Source organism: Bactrocera tryoni, chromosome 4 (genome assembly GCF_016617805.1).
Source record: "Bactrocera tryoni isolate S06 chromosome 4, CSIRO_BtryS06_freeze2, whole genome shotgun sequence".
NCBI lineage: Eukaryota > Metazoa > Arthropoda > Insecta > Diptera > Tephritidae > Bactrocera > Bactrocera tryoni.
The window spans coordinates 25,219,687-25,239,563 of NC_052502.1; the positions used below are offsets into that span (position 1 = coordinate 25,219,687).

The following is a 19,877-nucleotide window of genomic DNA, read 5'->3' on the forward strand; positions in this document are numbered from 1 at the left end:
AACGAGGATTTGCGATGTTTGCCTCACAGAATAAATATCTAGGTGGGTTAAACGCATCAATTCGGTGATAATCAACTTGTTTTCTGTAATGAAGGAATATATAGTCTGTAGCGGCATTCTCTACAGACCCTTGTCATGGACAGAAAAGTTAAATTTTTTTTTGTTCAGTAAGTTTTTGAGATTCTTTTTGAGTACAGGAAAAATAGAGGAAAGTATTTTTATAGTCCCAAAGTGATAGATTATGATACCGATTTCTGTCGTGCTTAAACTAATTTGAAAGAGAGACCTAACACTCATTGAAAGATGTGACCAAACTTTATCTCGGGTATAATAAGTCACCTATCTGCTACAATAATCTTAAAGATATTGTCATACTACTGAAGTATGTATTTCTTCAAAATTTAAGAGTAAAGGGATTTAGCATCGTATTTTTGGGATATTATTTTATGGCAGATGAGACAGCTTTCCAGTTATCCACCCTCTAGAAAGTACAAAGCAGATTAGTTCTGCAGTTCATACACAACTGTTTACCGTCTTATGGTCTGTGATTTCTATCGGATCAAATTTGACCCGGACTGAGAGCGACCTTTTCAATTTTAGCTTAAATTTTTTGATAGATCGACGACATATTCATATACCCACGTCTTTTGTCTTTTGGCAGTATGTGTCTAGCTTCCACACGCTTTACCTATGTATGTACATATATCTAAAACATTAACCAAAATAATTAATACAAAGGAGAAGTTCAGATCCTCTGCTGCCAGCTAGGCTAAATGCGCCGTCTCGTCTCGAAGCTGTGTTTTTGAAGTCGGGTTGCGATTTCTCGAAAACTACTACACCGATCTTTATGAAATTTTACACAGATCTTTGAAATAAAATTCTTAATGACTTGGACGAAGAATTTTTTTTTCGATTAAAACTATTTGAAAACCAAAAAATTTCGCAAAATTTTCACTGAAATTTTAATTTGTTTGTAAAAATGTCTACCAAAAATCCAATTTTCAGTTTTTTCCCTTCGTCTCCAAGTTCTAAGTTAAGGTTTTGCATAAAACACTTATTTTTTTACTTTAGATGATCCTATAAGGAGTTATCTTGCCAACGCGGGCGCACCTTTTTTCCGACGGATCACCGGAAATGCCGTCGCAATGGCCTAGTTTAAAATATTTATTTCAAGAATTTCTTTGTTAATAGTTTGTATCATATAAATTCTAATAAAATATTTTATTTTCTATATGAGAAAAAAATTGTTGAGAAAAGGCTGTTTTTTACCCGAGATAACCCATGTAAGTCCTTAAGGAATTTTTCATCTTTTTTCCTGAGTGTAAATGAACGAAACGCATGTGCATGATAAAAGACAAAAAACAGAAAAATCGCAAGTATTACTTTTTAAAAATTTCTCCAAAAAATTGTCGTTTTTTCCCCATATATTTTTGTACCAAAATTGTATTTCTATTATTTATAACTCACTTTGATGAACTGAAGGCTCTTTACATATATTTTTCTTGCAAACTCAAAAAGTCACAAACTTATTAATTGTCATATGAAAAATGTTAAACTAAAGAAATAAATTCATCCGCTTTTGAGTCTGTAGGTTATTCCTAACATTCTCCTTTTTTAATACTCTTTATACTCAAAAGGCAACATTTAGTTAAACTTTAGAGATCAATAAATTTTACGACTGTATTTTTATACCTCTTCAAAGCAATAATAAAAATATTACGCACCTGAGAGGCAGTTAAAACACTAAGGGCGACATGTAGCTTTGTCTTTAAATGATTCTGGAAGGATATTCTTACAAATTTATCAAATACGGCAAGTGCTAAATAAAATATTTAAGCGCACATAAAATATTAAGGCATCCCAATTGGCGCAACAACTTTTCACCAATCACTAAGATAAATGAATATTCCTTCGAAACAGAATAGAAAACCTTGTGAAGCAAAACTATAAGACTTAGAGCCACGCATACAAAAACATTTGCTCGTTCTATAATTTCTTTTCCAAACTCGTGAAAATACATATTTAATGAGGTTATACAAAAGTGGTAGTGTATTTTTATAGCACATTAGGGTGGAGCAAATTTTACGAACTTTATTTTTAATCTGAAGATAAGAAGTTCCGGATTTGAATTTTAGAAAAGCTAAAAATTCTCTATGAAAACACAGAGCTTTCAAATTTTTATCAGACTATATTATATTTATTAAGTCTTTGGCTGCAATTAAAAAAATTTTTTAAGTAGAAATTGTTTGTAAAATTGTGAGGTTTATCGCTTTAATGGTGCCCATGAAGAAAAAAGGCCGACAAATGGCGTCCATGATTCCAGCAGACTGGAGAGTATCTGATAGGTCGGGTTGTTTTTGTGGGGCGGGAGTAGAGGTGTGGCGGCATGTAATTGAGAATGTCGCGGACATTAGGGATCTGCGAGGTATGGGGATTAGTTGGACGTTTAGATGTTAGCGGTGTGATCTTCCCTAGTAGGAATACCGAACTATTAGGGTGCGCGTGAATTGTTTAGGCGGCGAAGGCGTTTAACTGAGAATTTGAATGGCGTGCGCGTGTAATATGCGTATCGGATCCAACCCTTGGTCGCAAGTCCAGAGCAGTGTGAAAGCTCAACTGGTAGTAGTTTCGGCTACAGGTTCTGACCGGAGACTTAATTTTGGTACCACGGGAAGCAGGAGCCCTTGGAGTTCGCTCCAACCTGCTCATGCGGACTGGCTCTTCGGGGAGTAACTTGGTAGTTGTGGTTAAAACCCGAATGCGGAAGGAACTGACACTTTGTCACTTAAATATGGATTTGCATTGCAACCAGGTGCCGGACCGAAGTACGGCAGAGGTTTTAGATGGGCCTCGAACCCTGCCAAGGTGGTTAGTGTGTCCATTCCACACTGCCAATTGGTACTGGAAACGCCTGCTATGGGGTAATGCTGTCGTCAGCAGGTACCCACGTTAAACACACCGGACGTTGTCAACAGTGACGTGGGAGCCAAGTCGCGAATGCGACGGCTGTTTGTTTGACGACAAGGATATTTCGTCTTGCCCATGTTGACTACCAGATCCATTTGCTCCGCTTTTTTGTCCAACCAGGAGGAAGCAGAACTAACGGCGCGGTTGTTATGACCAATGATATCGATGTCATCGGCGTACTCCAGCAGTTCTACACTCTTGTAGAAGATTGTGCTTTCTATGTTCAGCTCTGCAGCTCGAATTAGTTTATCCAGCAGTAGATTGAAGAAGTCGCAATATAGAGTTTTGGTATTGATCAACGTCAGTTTACACAGCCGTATTCGTTTTGCGGGGATACCGAATTCAGACATAGCGACATAAAGGCAGCTCCTTTTCGTGCTGCCAAAAGCGGTTTCAACGTACAGGTGGTGTGTGTCGATCCTTTCATCACGAGTCTTTTCCAAGATTTGGCTCATGTTGAATATCTGGTCATTAAAACCCCAAAATTTCATGATGTTTTGCAACTACTGTTTTTATGAAAAAAAGGTGTAATATTTTTCAGAAAACCTAGTTTGGGCGAAAGTCACATGTGTGATAAATCTACCAATAAACTTTTAAAGCCATCGATGAAACCGTTTTTGAGAAATCATGGACACTAGTTTGAAAAATGTTGTTTCGAGAAAAAACACTATTGAAGGTTTCAGGTGTGTTGGCCACGCCCTCTGAAAGCCTTATTTTCTCACTCCTGTAACCTTCCTACCACATTCTACTTCGGAAAATTACTTTACCAGCAGTTTCTATGAATGTTTTAGAGTCAGTCACTTCAGTCCCACCCTAAAGCACTTGTTAGCTGCTGCATCATAACCTTGAAAATTTTAAGCAAGCAGCACTTTTACTTTCTTCTAACATGTACGTACACATATAGTACATACATATATACTACTCGTATGTACACATACAAATATAAACAAACAAACAGGAGCCCACTCAAATATAATAAACCCAAAAGCGCCACAACACTTCAGTGCTTCGATGATTTGCTGAGCATGCCCTTATGCCATAATGGTTTGTGGTGACTTTGACTTCTGCCAAGTAGAATGTGCCAGCAGCGGCATTGAATTTCACAAAAACAACAAACACTATATACTATAGATGACAGAACTAACAAGTTCGGCTCTGCTTGAGTCATGTTTGCACTTAAGAATAACACCAAGAAGACTTCTTTGTGGGTACATACATACATACTAAGCAGTAGATGGAGATGGAGAAGAGGCGTATGCATATGCAAGATGTACATATATGTGGATATATGGTATATCATATTCACTAGCGTGTGTGCTTTAATTCTATCTTTCACATCCTTATCACGTACATTTTAGGGTTCATATTTGTTTAGTATTCATAACTTATTCATGAATGCAATGCTGATTAATTGCAATAATTTAATATTTTTTACATTCTACTTTTTAATACCGATAAATTGAATAAAATATATTAAGAATTCAGAATTTTCAATTTCACGATTATCCTTGCTATTCGAGTGAGAATATTATATTACAAATTAAAGGAAACTTTATCAATACAGCAGAAATACCTTAACCGTCTTCGATTCGCTACTTCTATACCCATGTACTTATGTATACGAGAGAGGGCCTATATTTTGCTCTTTAAAGTGGCATAATCGCTTGCTAGTTTGTTCGATACACCACTCTTCTGGCAAATACAAAATATAAGAAGAAGAAGACAGAAAGCGAGTTAATGACCACCATGTCGCCAAGAGGGTGCGATTTAATCCCGATAGATATTTTGAGTGTGTCTCAAAAGCAATTAAATCTAACAAACCCTAATAGGCTCTATAATGTCAAATTATTGGGTCGATTCGAAACCGAATTATGGAAATCGCGACTACCAAATTCGAGAAATTAACCTACGAACTGCTGTCTCCTCCACCGTAAGTCCCACATTTCACACTGTGCAATTTATCGAACCGTCTTTGTACACCGCTTGCAAATGATATTTTCATTGGTTAATCGATTGGACGAAGTATTCAAGAACAAAACAGTGAAATTTAACGAACTTTTGTCGTTCTATAGATTTACTTAATGCGAAAATCGTTATCATAGGTCGTTACACAAGGAAACGAGCAAAAACAATAGATTTACATAACCAAAAGTTCATAACAATAATTATATATGTATATGGAAATAGCTAATTACTGCCAATTCGACTAGTATAAAACCTAATCAGTAGCTTCACAAACCTCACATTATTTCCGAGCATTATCCACAGGCAGCATGGCTCTAGCAAACAACCGTCTACCGATACTGCTCATCACCTTCGCAGTGGTTACCGCATGCAGTGCTATAGACGTCAATGAAAGTACAATACTGGGTCGGCCACAGAGTCGCATTCACGGTGGAAAAAATGCTGCTGAGGGACAGTTTCCGTATCACGTTTTAGTGACACGAAAAGGCGATGGTTACATCACAGCCTGTGGCGGAGCGATTATCTCGAGGAATTATGTTCTGACAGCAGCGTACTGTGCGAATGGGTAAACTTTTGCTAAGTATTAAGTTCTCCTCTAATTCAAATCAAGACAATCTACTCTACAGATACTCCCCTTCGGACTATTCGATTCGTGCCGGCACTGTCAAATTTAATTCAGGTGGCGTTGAAATACAAGTGGCTGAGGTAAAAATACATCCGCAATATAGTGCGTATAACTATGATATCGCCTTGCTGAGACTGAGTAGCCCCTTAAGCTTCAATGATAAAATTAAACCGGTATTACTTGCAAGCAGAGATTTACCCGAAGGCACACCGGCTATAATAACCGGTTGGGGTGGTGTATCAAGTGGTGGATTGGCCGACCAATTGCAATATAACACGGAGTACACATTAAATCATGATACTTGCATAGAACGTCTGAATACAATTCAAGATTCAATGCGTTGCCTCGCTAAGAGCGCTGGAAATGGTATATGTGATAGCGATACTGGTGGTCCTGCTGTAGCGAATGGCGTTTTAATCGGCATTTCGTCGTTTTACGTCAATGCTTGCAACAGTAGTCTTCCAAATGGTTTCACTGACGTTGTTTATTCAAGAGATTGGATTCGGGCAAACTCAGATGCCGATTGCTCCTGTTCTGCATAAAAGTATAGCTCTCGTTCATGTAGTGTTATATATGTAGTGTTTTCGAAAAGACGAAATAATACCGTAATAAATATATTTACACATGTAACGGCATTCCAAATTCAACACTTTGTGTGGTAATAAGTTGAGGGGAAAATGACTTTTTCAATTGAAAATCTTAATTTCCAATGCCATAAATTTCATTACAGATAGAAGTTAGATAAATTAAAGTTCATAGAAACTAATGTTGGTGCTACGGCCATCAGGCAAGCCGTGACCATCTGAACTGGATCAATTAAACAAACAGAATCGATAATATTTTTCCACTGATTTGTTTTTTATCCATTTGAAGTTTAATCTCCGCATGTCAATGACTACATATGTGTTTAACAATTGTTTGTTTGCAAAGGGAAATGTTTGTCTCACAATTTTTACTACAGAAGAAAATGTTACAACGGCTACATTCTGCATGCGTATGTCGCCATCAGACAATGACCAGTTCGTATTCCAATCATGTTCCTACAGTCCCGTCTATCGAGGGACATGACTTTTGCAGTTTTGTACCCAGGTAGCTCATTCCAACGGGTTCTGATTTGTTTTACCATGCTTCTGTTGAGAACGACATATAGACAATGCATGGATTTCCCAATGTATAGTATTTCATTGCCTCCTATGCCTTTGTGACCTGGCACACAGTAGAAGTTAAGTAGCTTGTTTCTGGCAACACTTTCCTCTGCTCCCCTGTTCCCAAGACACTTCAGGCCGATATGCAATACGAGCTTGTTGCCTTGATTGCTGCTTGGCTATCTACGTAGATGATGACTCTGAAATTGACTGGAAGTGCATTAGAGGCCAGCTCTGCAGCTTTCGCAATAGCAAAGACCTCAGCTAGAATAATACTGCAGTGGCCCGGCAACTTAAAAGACTGACCTATGCCTAACTCTGGACAGTATATCCCAGCTCCAACCAAACCTTTACGTCAATCATCTTTTTCGATGTTTACTTTGAACCTTTTTACCCAGTTGAATAGAGAGACCAAGAAGTCGTTGCTTATCAAACCGCCAATACCCAGCGAGCTATGTCCGAAGGTTCTATATGTAAATTCTGCTGCAATCAGTATTCGCCCCGCCGATTTCGCTGCACAATTTTCAGCGAAGAGGTATATAGCTGGCAGGTTTAGCATTAGCTCAAGAGCCGCAGTTAGTGTTGCTCTTAAGGGGGGTTAGGGTTTTGAGGTAAAAAAGGCTTTTTTTGCGAATTTATGTCTTAAATATGGATTGAGTAATTTTATTGGGAACTTTTTGTACATTATTGAGCACACTTTTCACAATGTAGGGTATTTTTGAAAACTACTTGTTCAAAGTCCGTGTTTTTGGGTGGAAATTGGGCTCGATTTAACGAAGAAAAGGCTAATTGTTTAACAAATCACCTAGAAAAGATATTTCAATCTAATTGCCCAAAGAACACAGCTAACGAATCGCTCGAGTCTTTCAAGCCTTCACCTTTCTAAAATTATTAGGATCATAAAGGAATTTAATCCAAAAAAGTCGACAGGACAAGATAAATTACCCCAAAAATGCTAATTGTGTTACCAAATATTGCTGTAGAGGTGCTCTCTCTGCTCTTCAATGCAATTCTTAGTTTCGGATACTATCCAATTTCATGGAAAAAGCCGCAGATTAATTTGATAGATAAACCTGAGAACGACTTAACACAGGCTGTCTTTCGAAAATATTTGAAAAACTGTTTCTATCAAAATTGTCTCCTTTCCTCCACGAAAATAACAGAATACTAACGCATCAATTCGGATTTCGCGCAAAACATAGCACGGTAGAACAAGTAAATAGAATTACTAACGAAATAAGAAAAGCATTTGAGCACAGAGAGTACTTCTCAGCTATTTTTCTAGATCCGTTTGATAATGTGTGGCTTTGTGTGTTTTATATAAGATTAAAAACATTCTCCCTTTGGAATTGTACATATAAAACATTGGAGTTTTATTTAAATTGGCTTTTAAATAAAAAAACAAGTAAGGAAGGGCTAAGTTCGGGTGTCACCGAACATTTTATACTCTCGCATGGTAAAGTGATAATCGAGATTTCATAATACGTCATTTACATATTTTTCAAATACCCTATTTTTGTAAAGTTTTATTCCGCTATCATCATTGGTTCCTAATGTTTATACTCGTATTATACAGAGAAGGCATCAGATGGAATTCAAAATAGCTTTATATTGGAAGAAGGCGTGGTTGTGAACCGATTTCACCCATATTTCGTACATGTCATCAGGGTGTTAAGAAAATATTATATACCGAATTTCATTAAAATCGGTCTAGTAGCTCCTGAGATATGGTTCTTGGTCCATAAGTGGGCGGCGCCACGCCCATTTTCAATTTTTAAAAAAAGCCTGGGTGCAGCTTCCTTCTGCAATTTCTTCCGTAAAATTTAGTGTTTCTGACGTTTTTTGTTAGTCGGTTAACGCACTTTTAGTGATTTTCAACATAACCTTTGAATGGGAGGTAGGCGAGGTTATTATCCGATTTCTTCCATTTTTGAACTGTATATGGAAATGCCTGAAGGAATTTATAGAACTCTATAGAATTTGGTTGACATAGTTATAGTAATTTCCGAGATATGTACAAAAAAATTAGTAGGGGGCGGGGCCACGCCCACTTTTACAAAAAAATTACTCCAAATATGCCCCTCCCTAATGCGATCCTTTGTGCCAAATTTCACTTTAATATCTTTATTTATGGCTTAGTTATGACACTTTATAGGTTTTCGGTTTCCGCCATTTTGTGGGCGTGGCAGTGGGCCGATTTTGCCCATCTTCGAACTTAACCTTCTTATGGAGCCAAGGAATACGTGTACCAAGTTTCATCATGATATCTCAATTTTTACTCAAGTTACAGCTTGCACGGACGGACGGACGGACAGACAGACATCCGGGTTTCGACTCTACTCGTCACCCTGATCACTTTGGTATATATAACCCTACATATGACTCTTTTAGTTTTAGGACTTACAAACAACCGTTATGTGAACAAAACTTTAATACTCTCCTTAGCAACATTGTTGCGAGAGTATAAAAAGGCTTTTTTTGCGAATTTATGTCTTAAATATGGATTGAGTAATTTTATTCGGACCTTTTGTGCATTATTGAGCACACTTTTGGTATTTTTCAAAACTACTTTTTCAAAGTCCGTGTTCTTGGGTGGAAATTGGGCTCGATTTAACGAAGAAAAGGCTAATTGTTTAGCAAATCACCTAGAAAAGATATTTCAATCTAAATGCCCAAAGAACAAACACAGCTAACGAAAAGATCGAGTCTTTTAGGACTTCACTTTCGGAAATTATTAGAATCATAAAAGAGTTTAATCCAAAAAAGTCGCCAGGACATGATAATATTACCCCAATAATGTTAATTGTGTTACCAAATATTGCTGTAGAGGTGCTCTCTCTGCTCTTCAATGCAATTCTTAGTTTCGGATACTATCCAATTTCATGGAAAAAGTTGCAGATTATCTTGATAGATAAACCTGAAAAAGACTTAACACAGACTGCCTTTCGAAAATATTTGAAAAAACTGTTACTATCAAAGATGTCTCCTTTCCTCCACGAAAATAACAGAATACCAACGCATCAATTCGGATTTCGTGCGAAACATGGCACGATAGAGTAAGTAAATAGAATTACTAACGAAATAAGAAAAGCATTTGAGCACAGAGAGTACTTCTCAGTTATTTTTCTAGATCCGTTTGATAAGGTGTGGCTTTGTGTGTTTTATATAAGATTAAAAACATTCTACCTTTGGAATTGTATACAACATTGGAGTCTTATTTAAATTGGCTTTTAAATAAAAAAAACTCCAAACTTAGCCTAGGCAACAAAGTGCTTTAAATAATGCGGTCATAAAGCCTTGGATGTACATATTACATTCAACTGTGGGGTACGACATGTGCAAATAAAAATGATTAGAACAATCACTTGTTCGCCATGGTAAAGAAAAAAGTAGAGGACAGCAGAATCAAATATACATCTAAGCTCCGAGATCACTCAAACCCATTTGCTAATGCATTGGTACATTCCTGCGATCAAACACGCCTAAAGAGAAGAGATATGCATGTGTACTAAAGAGCAACGTATCACCAAAACAGCTCAATCACTTGCTTGAGCTTGTCTACTTTTTAATTATAAGGGTCTGCTAGGGAACCTCGCTCCGGACTATATATTCGATAGTTACAGAAAGCGAGTTGATGACCACCATGTCGCCAAGAGATTGCCGTTTAATCCACATAGATATTTTGAGTGTCATAACAGACTTAAATCTGTAGTATTACTTCTTGAAGGCAATAATACTAAAATTCTAATCCGTACCTAGTCTCACCAATTCATGGCGCCACTGGAACACACCAAAACTATGAGCTTCACCGGGCGAATCTGCTTCAAAGACGTTACTAACTGTCGTCCTATCGATCGGAAAGGTGATGAGTATCTGAGATTCACAAGATTTGATCTATACATCGATTAGAGGATTAAAACAGAGTCGGACCAAACCCTTTTAGGTTCCATTATACCGAATTATTTGATCGTTTCGACACAGAATTGTGGAAAACTAGACTATTAAATTTGAGAAATTAAGCAATGAAGTGCTGTCTCCTCCACCTTAACTCCCAGATTTTACATTGTGCAACTTATCGGACCGTCTTGGTGCACTACTTGCAAATGATATTTTCACTGGTTAATCGATTGGACGAAGTATTCAAAAACAAAACATTGAAACGAGCTTTCGTCATCCTATAGCTTTACTTAAAGTGAAAATCGTTATCGTAGATCGTTACAGAAGGAGACGAGCAAAAACAATAGATATAAATAACCAAAAATTCTTTACTGTAATTATATTTTAATGGGTTAAATAAAATACATTTCCTTGAAATAGCTAATTACTGTGAATTTAGCTAGTATAAAACCTAATCGATAGCTCCACAAACCTCGCATTATTTCCGAGCATTATCCACAGGCAACATGGCCCTAGCAAACAATTGTCTACCGGTACTGCTCATCATCTTCGCAGTGGTTACGGCATGCAGTGCCATAGATGCCAATGAAAGTACAATACAGGGTCGGCCATAGAGTCGCATTTACGGTGGGCAAAATGCCGCTGAAGAACGATTTCCGTATCAGGTTTTAGTGATACGATCGGGAGATGGTTACATCGTAGTCTGAGGCGGAGCGATTATCTCGAGGAACTATGTTTTGACAGCAGCGCACTGTGTGAATGGGTAAACTTCTGCTAAGTATGAAATTCTCTTTAATTTTAAATCAAGACGATCTACCCTACAGATACTCCCCTTCGGACTATTCGATACGTGTCGGCACTGTGAAATTTAATTCAGGTGGCGTTGTAATAAAAGTGGCTGAGGTGAAAATACATCCGCAATATAGAGAGAATAACTATGATATCGCCTTGCTGAGACTTAGTAGCCCATTAAGCTTCAATGATAAAATTAAACCGGTACCACTTGCATGCACCGATTTTCCTGTCTTCGCCGCCGGACATTTTTCAATAAATTAATTTAAGTCCTAAGATGTTATTTTTGGTTTTACGGCAATTAGACATGCCGGGAACAGAGGCCATCTGATAAAATCGACACGGACTGGATCATTTAAACAAACAGAATCGATCAAATTTTCAACTCGACTGATCATCCTGATAATTTATATAAATATATAAATAACCCTAACTCGCCTACTTTCAGGTGACACAGGCAACCGTTAAGTGAATAAAACTATTATGCTCTGTAACATCATTTTAGTCTTTCACATACTATTTAATATGTAGTCATCTTATTGCCAAACGTTTGCCAGAAACAATTAAGGAAGACCAGTGTCTACCTGTTGCCGAACATAAGCCATTTTGCCTAGATTGGGTAGTCGCAAGACAACTGTTTACTGTGGGCTCAGTCAGGTGGCCTACGGTTTCGTTCTCAAAATTCAAGTCTCCGGAGGCGGACGGCATCTTTCTAGTACTTTTGAAACAAGGAGAAAAGGTGGTACTGCCCTATCTTGTTCAGCTGAAGAGAGATATCCTGGCGCTGGCGTATATCCCTGAACCATGGAGGACCGCGAAGGTGATCTTTATACCGAAGGTAGGTAGGAAGAGAAATAATATAGACTAAGCAGTCTAACTTCCTTCTTATTAAAGAGTATGGAAAATATTGTGGACCTCGAAATAAGATCGAAGGCGCTGATAACGTCACCTCTTCATGCGAACCAGCATGCTTACAGAGCAGGCAGATTAACCAATACCTGCCAACCTCTGAGATAGAGAGTTCGCTGGGAAAAGGAAAGGTAATGTATGCGCGTTCCTAGACATCGAAGGTGCCTTGGACAATGCGTCTCACATGAGCTTAGCAAGAGCACTGGAGAAAGGGAATGTGGTGGCACCGGCGCATAGATGGATAGAAGCCAGACTTTGCACCAGAATAGCTGAAACCACAGTAGAAGATACCAATATTCGTCTCGGTACTACAAAGCGCTGCCCACAAAGAGAAATACTATCACCTCTGTTGTGGAGCCTCGTCGTGGACAAATTACTTATTTGCTAACTAACAATGAAACCCGGTATCAAGGATATTAGGGACGGCATTGTTGTCATAGCCAGAGCAAAATCTGAAGACACTCTCTGCGATATCGTAAAAAGTGCACTAAGCCTAGCCAAGGGATGGTGCAGATGTGGTGGACTAAACATCAACGACTTGAAGACGACCACCGTCCCATTTACCTAACGCTCGGGGGAACTCGGGAGACTAATATGGTCAGATATTTTGGTGGACTCACGCTCGGTTCCGCAGGGGTCGCAGGACCACACACAAAACTCTTCATACTTATTGGTAGTTTTCCGAGCAGATTCCAAGCAGAAGTATTTGCTATAAGTCGGTGTGCGGCTGCTCCGCAGTGATGAAGCAGTGGGTAGGGAGAAGCATTGGCACCAACTAACCATGCGAAGTTGCAAATAGGTGGTTACCACCTTAAAATGTTTACATATGAAATCAACCTTCCAAGTTAAAAACTCATGCTACTTATCGTCTTCTACACTGGCCATTATAAGCTCAAGAAGCACTTATTTAATATGGGGTAAGCTTATTGTGCGAATTACCGGTTCTGCGACTTGCAGTCTGAAACACCAGACACCTGCTAATTGACTGCACAGCAGTCAGTAGGCGCAGGATAAAGCCCCTTGGATCCATGTTTCCATATAGGGATCATATCGCCTCAACAGCGCCTAGCAGTATATTTGAATTTATCAATTTGCTGGAGCTAGTTGAGACGTTGTGACGTAAGAGGGGGCACAATACACCCTATGTCGCAGTGCAATCCTCATTTACTAAGTAATGTAATGCCAAAATATTGTAAACTTCCGATAAAAAATATATAATATTTTCTTGCCAAGGAATGTAGTAGGGTACCGCCAGTCATAGAGTAGATATAACGTTAGTTTCCCATTTACTCTACTACGCATTTCATTTTTTGCTGTAAACTTTCATTGATTTGCATTTTACAAGCTTTACGAAACTTTCATTGAAGTTCACTGTACGCTTCTGAACTTTCATGGACTGCAAAAAAAAACGAAACAAAACGCACAACGTGTCAAAGTAAATTTGTATAGAAATCCCAAATGACATTTGCAAGTAGAGTTAAATTTATTTGCACTTGGCAAACTTTTAAGGTGTCAAATTCATCAAAATGTTCAACGAGCCAACGCACCAAAGTATATTAGCCAAATTAATAAAGAAGATGAATGGCAAAGTCAAAAATTGTCGCACACCACTAAGCTACGGCAATTTGATACCGAATAAGCTACGTATCGAGCGTGAAGTCAAGCATTCATTATAAGCGCTTGAGAGGTTATTTCAACCATATTAAGCCAACATCGCGGCCACACACCATACAAGAGCATACAAAGCAAAATTTCACACATAACAATTTAGCAAATATAGCAATTTAATAATTTCCTTTGGCAAATAAACACACACATAAACACCACGAGTAGCATGAGAGCCCGAGCGAGCGACTTAAAAGCCACTTCAAACTTTTCTATCACAAGTGTTGTTAATATACATACATATCGCTCATTTGCTGCAAAACCGGCATAAATCAAAAAACGTGATTTTTGAGTTAATGATGCAGAATTGTTCGTTATATCATACTTCATGTTGAGTGAAAAATTCATATGAATACCTCCTATATGCTCCGCTTGAGAAGAGAATATGATTCCTCTTTTCCGTGGATGGTTGGAGTCAGTTGAAAACTGTTAACGCGTTTTCTGGCAAATCGATTTTTTTGACTTATGCCGGTCTTGCAGCAAATGAGCGATATGTATATGATGCGATACGCAAGCACATATGTAGCATACTTGCAGGCGTGTGGCCAAATGTATGTAATTGTAGCGTTGTATTTTACGCGAATACACTTTTTTAATGCCAGATAAGCGATTGTGCGGACTCGCAACATGTGGGCGTGCTCGACACGCTCGATTGAGTATTTGTGCGCGCGTGGTTATGAGGAAAGAAAAAATGTGTAAATTCATGTGTGCAGCATTTTGTAGCATACATATCGGCGCTTATTTAGCAAATTACAGTTTTAACTTTTTAATGACAAGTCACTTGTTTGTGGCTTTGTGCGGGTGTGCCGCGATAAATGAAGGCGAACATGCAAATTATACCAGCAACGCGCAATTGGCGACACGCCCCCACTTTTTGAACCAAAGTTTATATCTAAGAGATATAATGATATGCTGCGTAAGCTAGCTATACTCGTATAAGAATTGTTTAACAAATATGATAAGAGCGGGTGATAGTGACAGGCATTTTTGTGATTAAAAATATTTCTTCTTTTCTTCCATTTACTTTTCAGTTTCGATTTATCTCACTTGCCTTCTCATTACGACTGAGCATTACTTTCGAGCATTTTTTAGAGAAAGAGGAGATGCACAACTTAGTTAACGAAATTTCGAAACATATCGTGTACCTAGACCCCTAAGTTGGAAAAACTGTAAATTTTTATGGGTAAGCTATTGCAAGTTGAAGGGCGAAGCGGGACGCATTTGCAGGCAAAAAAACGAGACAGGCCGAAATGCGTGAGTATGAAGAGCTTGACAAGCTGGCCGACAGGGGTAATGCTCGAAAATTCTACAAAAAGATGCTGCGACTAACAGTAGGTTTCAAGACCGGAGCATACTTTTGTAGCACCCGCAGAGGTGGTCTAGTGACTGATGCCCAGAGCATACTAAAACTATGGAGGGAACACTTCTCCTGCCTGCTGAATGGCAGCGAAGGCATAACACCAGCAAATGGCGAAACCAGCCATGAAGGAGTTCGAATAGCAATTACCCGACTGAAGAATAACAAAGCGACATGGGCCGATAGATTGCCGGCCGAGCTTACTGATAAGAAGCATGCATCAGGTTCTTTGTAGAATATAGTCGGACGAAAGCATGCCCGACGATTGGAATTTAAGTGTGCTCTGCCCAATCCACAAAAAGGGAAACCCCACAATCTGCGCCAACTACCGTGGGATTAGCCTCCTCAACATCGCATATAAGGTTCTATCGAGCGTATTGTGTGAAAGATTAAAGCCCACCGTCAACAAACTGATTGGACCTTATGAGTGTCGCTTTAGACCTGGAAAATCAAAAACTGACCAGATATTCACCATGCGCCAAATCATGGAAAAGACCCGTGAAAAGAGGATCGAAACGCACCACATCTTCGTCGATTTCAAAGCCGCTTTTGCCAGCACGAAAAGAAGCTGCCTTTATGCCGCGATGCCTGAATTATCCCTCAAAAGCTCCGTCAGGATCGGGAAGTATCTCTCCGAACCGTTAGATACCAAACGAAATTTCAGGTTTAAGACAAAGCGACTCCCTGTCGAGCTGCAGAACTAAATAGAGCAGGTATCATCTTCTATAAGAGTTTACAGCTGCTACATTTCGGGAGAAAAGTTCTGCAAAAGGTTTGTGGTCCTTTGCACATTGACCACGGCGAATATCGCATTCGATGGAACGATGAACTGTATGAGAGATACGACGACATTGACATAGTTCAGCGAATTAAAAAGCGACTACGCTGGCTAGTTCATGTCGTCTGAATCAATGAAAGCACTTCAATTCTGAGAGTATTCAACGCAGTAGCCGACGGGAGAAGCAGAAGAGGAAAATCTTCACTCCATTGGAAAGACCGGGTGGAGAAGCACCTGGGTTAGCTTGGAATTTCCAATTGGCGCTACATTGCTATAATCCCGTAAGCGGTGTCTACGCCAATCGAGAAGAAAAATAATAGATCTATATTAATCCATAGATTTTTTACACGAAACCAAACCAAATATATTCTGTTTTTCAATATTTGTTGAAATGCAATGTTTTTTTTTTTTTTTTTGGGAAACATCTTCGGATTTCATATCATTTTCACTGCACTTTTTTTATTTGATAATGGAATTTGAAATACTAAATGCCTTACATTTTATACCACCCTTAGACCCACACCCACAAAATAGAGCTCAACTTTTTTCACAAGGAAATATTCGTACCATTGAGAATTCTGGTTATCTACGTCACTACAAAGCACAGAGTTGTTCTGTGGCTTCTTGCATGTAACCGCCATTGTACATTAACGTCAAGGGATATGAAAGATTGATGATGATAAGAATATGCGAGTAAAAGAAAAATGCTGAATGTTATTTTTTTCATTTATAACGACTTTGAATGTCAACATGAAGACTGTCATACAACTAGTAACGTCATAAAAGAGAAATCAACAAAAATATGAATGAAATATGGAAACTGGGAAAACGTCGTACAAACGAGCTAGTGTTGTATACAGAAAGTATATGAACCTTGGTGTTTAACTGACAAGCGGTCTGTCTGGCCCTGATCAGAGTATATTAAATTTGACAAGATGTTCAAAATACACAGAAGGAAGCGTCGCAGACCCTATAAAAAGTATTAGTACCTTTACGTAATTGAAAGGTCTGAAATAACGATCTGAAAATTTTCCTACGTTCTCTTCTCCTCATGATGCTGTTAATTTGTCGGCGCCGCCGATATCGGACCACTATTGAATATAGATGACATACAAACTGAATGAGCGGAATAAAGTTATGTATGGAAAACTTTTTTATTTAGAGAGATATCTTAACGAAATTTGACATAGATTATAACCTAAGACAACATAATAATCTCCGACAGTATTGTTTAGATCGCACTACTATAGCACATAGCTACCATTTAAACAGACCGATCCTAACCAAGTTCATGTATGGGAATTTTTTTTAGTTTTCAGGATATCTTCACGAGTTTTGGAACATATTTTTATACAAGCAAACACTACAATCTCCTAATATATGGTTTCGATCGGACCACTGTAGCATATAGCCACCAAACAACTTGACCAATCAATATCAAGTCCTTGTAACGAAACCTTTTCATTTCACAAATTATCTTCCCGAAATTTGGCATGGATTATTATCTAAGTCAACGCTACAATCTTCGGTAATTTTATTCAGATCGTATTACTATAGAATACGAGTATAGCTGCCATAGACCAAACTCAAAATAAAAAGCTGTTTATACCCTTACGGGCTATAACAAATGTCCATATAAAGGTATTATAACTTCGGTACAGCCGAAGTTAACGTTATTTCTTGTTTTTTTTTCTTCTAAAAATATGAAAGGCACGCGTTGGACATGTCGTTCATGAATATTTGGGTATGAGTAAGCTCTGTGAAAATTAAAAACGATAAGGATTTCATGAATTGGACTTCGGATGGCTTCAGCATCCACCAAGTTCACCGGATTTTGTCCTCAGCGACCTTCTCAGGTCATCAGACCGCAAGAGAATACTCACTTAAAATAATTAAAGTAACTATGAACTAATCGCTGAGACAAATGCCATTAAGTCCTCGAAAGTCAGAAGGAAGGAAGGAATGAAAAGTCCTTGAATGATAAATATACTGGTATAAAGACCATTAAATCTTCGAAAGCTAGAACAGTTCGCTGAAGAGAAATCCTTGATTCATTAACTGCACGAAACCACCTCCAAACGTCGTCCAATTGCAAATTAAACCCAAAAGAGAGGATTTTAATTCACCAAACTATTAATATATGCATACTAAAATACATTCCTCTGCACGGTAATATTATTCGGAGCGCTGCAAAAATTAATTGGCTGCATTTGCTAAGGTTGTTTGTCCTCTAAATTTTATTTTAACCTCCACAGTTGGCATGGCAACCATGCACTGGTGGCGAGTCCTCCAACGAACCATCGATGGCAGCATCAATGAGTGAACTTTATGATTACACATGCTGCATAAATTCAGTTATTAGCCAACTATGGCTGCAAACCAACTAATAAGCCCAGTTAGAGAGAAGGGGCAAACCATAACGGACGCATGGCCATAATCAGCAGGCAGCACAACTAACAATAGCAGCACCATCAGCGCTGGCGTCATCCACAGCCGCGGCCACAAAACAAATTCAATGGCGAGAGCTTAGCAAAGAATTAAAACAAACAGCATAGTAAGCACATTAACATGGCATAATGCAAACACATACACGAGCTGGGAGCGTGTGGGAGTGGCTTTGCTAATGGAAGTGCTGATATACAGCAGGCAAACGCACATACACCCATGCACATGCACATACACATGGAAGAGCGCGAAGGTTGCGCAATGCTCAAATTAGCGCCGGCTTAGAAACATAGCCAAAAGTACATATGTACATATGTATATGTGCATAGAAATGGCAAATAGAGGAGAAAGCACAAAGCTGAAATACAAACAAGAAGTCAGAATGTGCACAGTGAGGAAAGACAATGAAACAAAGTGTAATAGAAATGTGAATAGACACAGTCAAGTTCTGTGCGAAATGTTAAATGATTTAATTAATAATTATGGTCACCGTGTGTGTGTGCGGAGTGAGCGACTCAGCAGTTGGCCTGTTTCTATTGCGCTTTAAGAGGGCATGCGGCCACACATGGCAGTTAATCGTTCGACATTGCAGCGCACGCACACAACGTTACAAACACGTTTCGGGCCGATCGCGTATACAAAACATTCCACAAATATTACTTTGGCATGTGCTCTATGTTTTATTTCACGTTAGCTGGATTTAGGGAAGTGAAGGGGCGGGTTTGATATACAACAGGCAGATTAGAAAAAATGTTAGTCAGCCAAAATTAAATCATATACATATACGGTTTTAATGCTAGATGGAGAGTGTGCTTATTCGCTTATGGTATGTAGGCATGTATTTATATTGGGTAGTCGAAAAAGTCTTTTCGTATTTCTAATCAAACAACAACTTATTTTTTTTATACTATATATATACTAATAAATAAATAAATAAATATGTACCATTTCGTTCGACCACTTTTTGCAATTTTCCCGCTAGAGACATTATTCCATAAGTGCAAAAGTTATCTGGTTTCTTCGCGAAAAACTGCAACAAGTAATTTTCACAGGCTTCTCGTGAAGCCAACTTTATTCCATTAAAGGAGTTCTGCATTGACCGAAACAAATGGGAGTCCGATGGTACAAGAGCAGGACTATATAGATGCATTAAAACTTCCCAGTCAAGCAGAGTCATCAAAAATGTGTGTGGCCTAGCGTTGTGCTGATGGAAGACGAAGGCCCTTTCTGTTGATCAGTTTTGGCCGTTTTTTTTTAGATTGCTTGTTTCAATCTCATCAGTTATTGACAGTGAAATGTAAAATAAATCGTTCGACCGGGCTGAAGCAGCTC

At 38.5% G+C, this 19,877-nt stretch overlaps 2 protein-coding genes across 2 annotated transcripts in view; one reads left to right on the plus strand and one right to left on the minus strand.

Moving 5' to 3' along the window:
- The window catches only part of LOC120773964 (protein vav), a 70,357-nt gene that overhangs the window by 20,279 nt on the left and 30,201 nt on the right, over positions 1 to 19,877 (minus strand). The window lies entirely within an intron of this gene.
- On the plus strand, positions 5,229 to 6,204 carry LOC120773966 (chymotrypsin-2-like). The gene is made up of 2 exons (XM_040103202.1): positions 5,229 to 5,497; positions 5,559 to 6,204. The coding sequence occupies exons 1-2, from the start codon at positions 5,241 to 5,243 to the stop codon at positions 6,097 to 6,099; spliced, it is 798 nt and encodes a 265-aa protein (XP_039959136.1). The 5' UTR covers positions 5,229 to 5,240; the 3' UTR covers positions 6,100 to 6,204.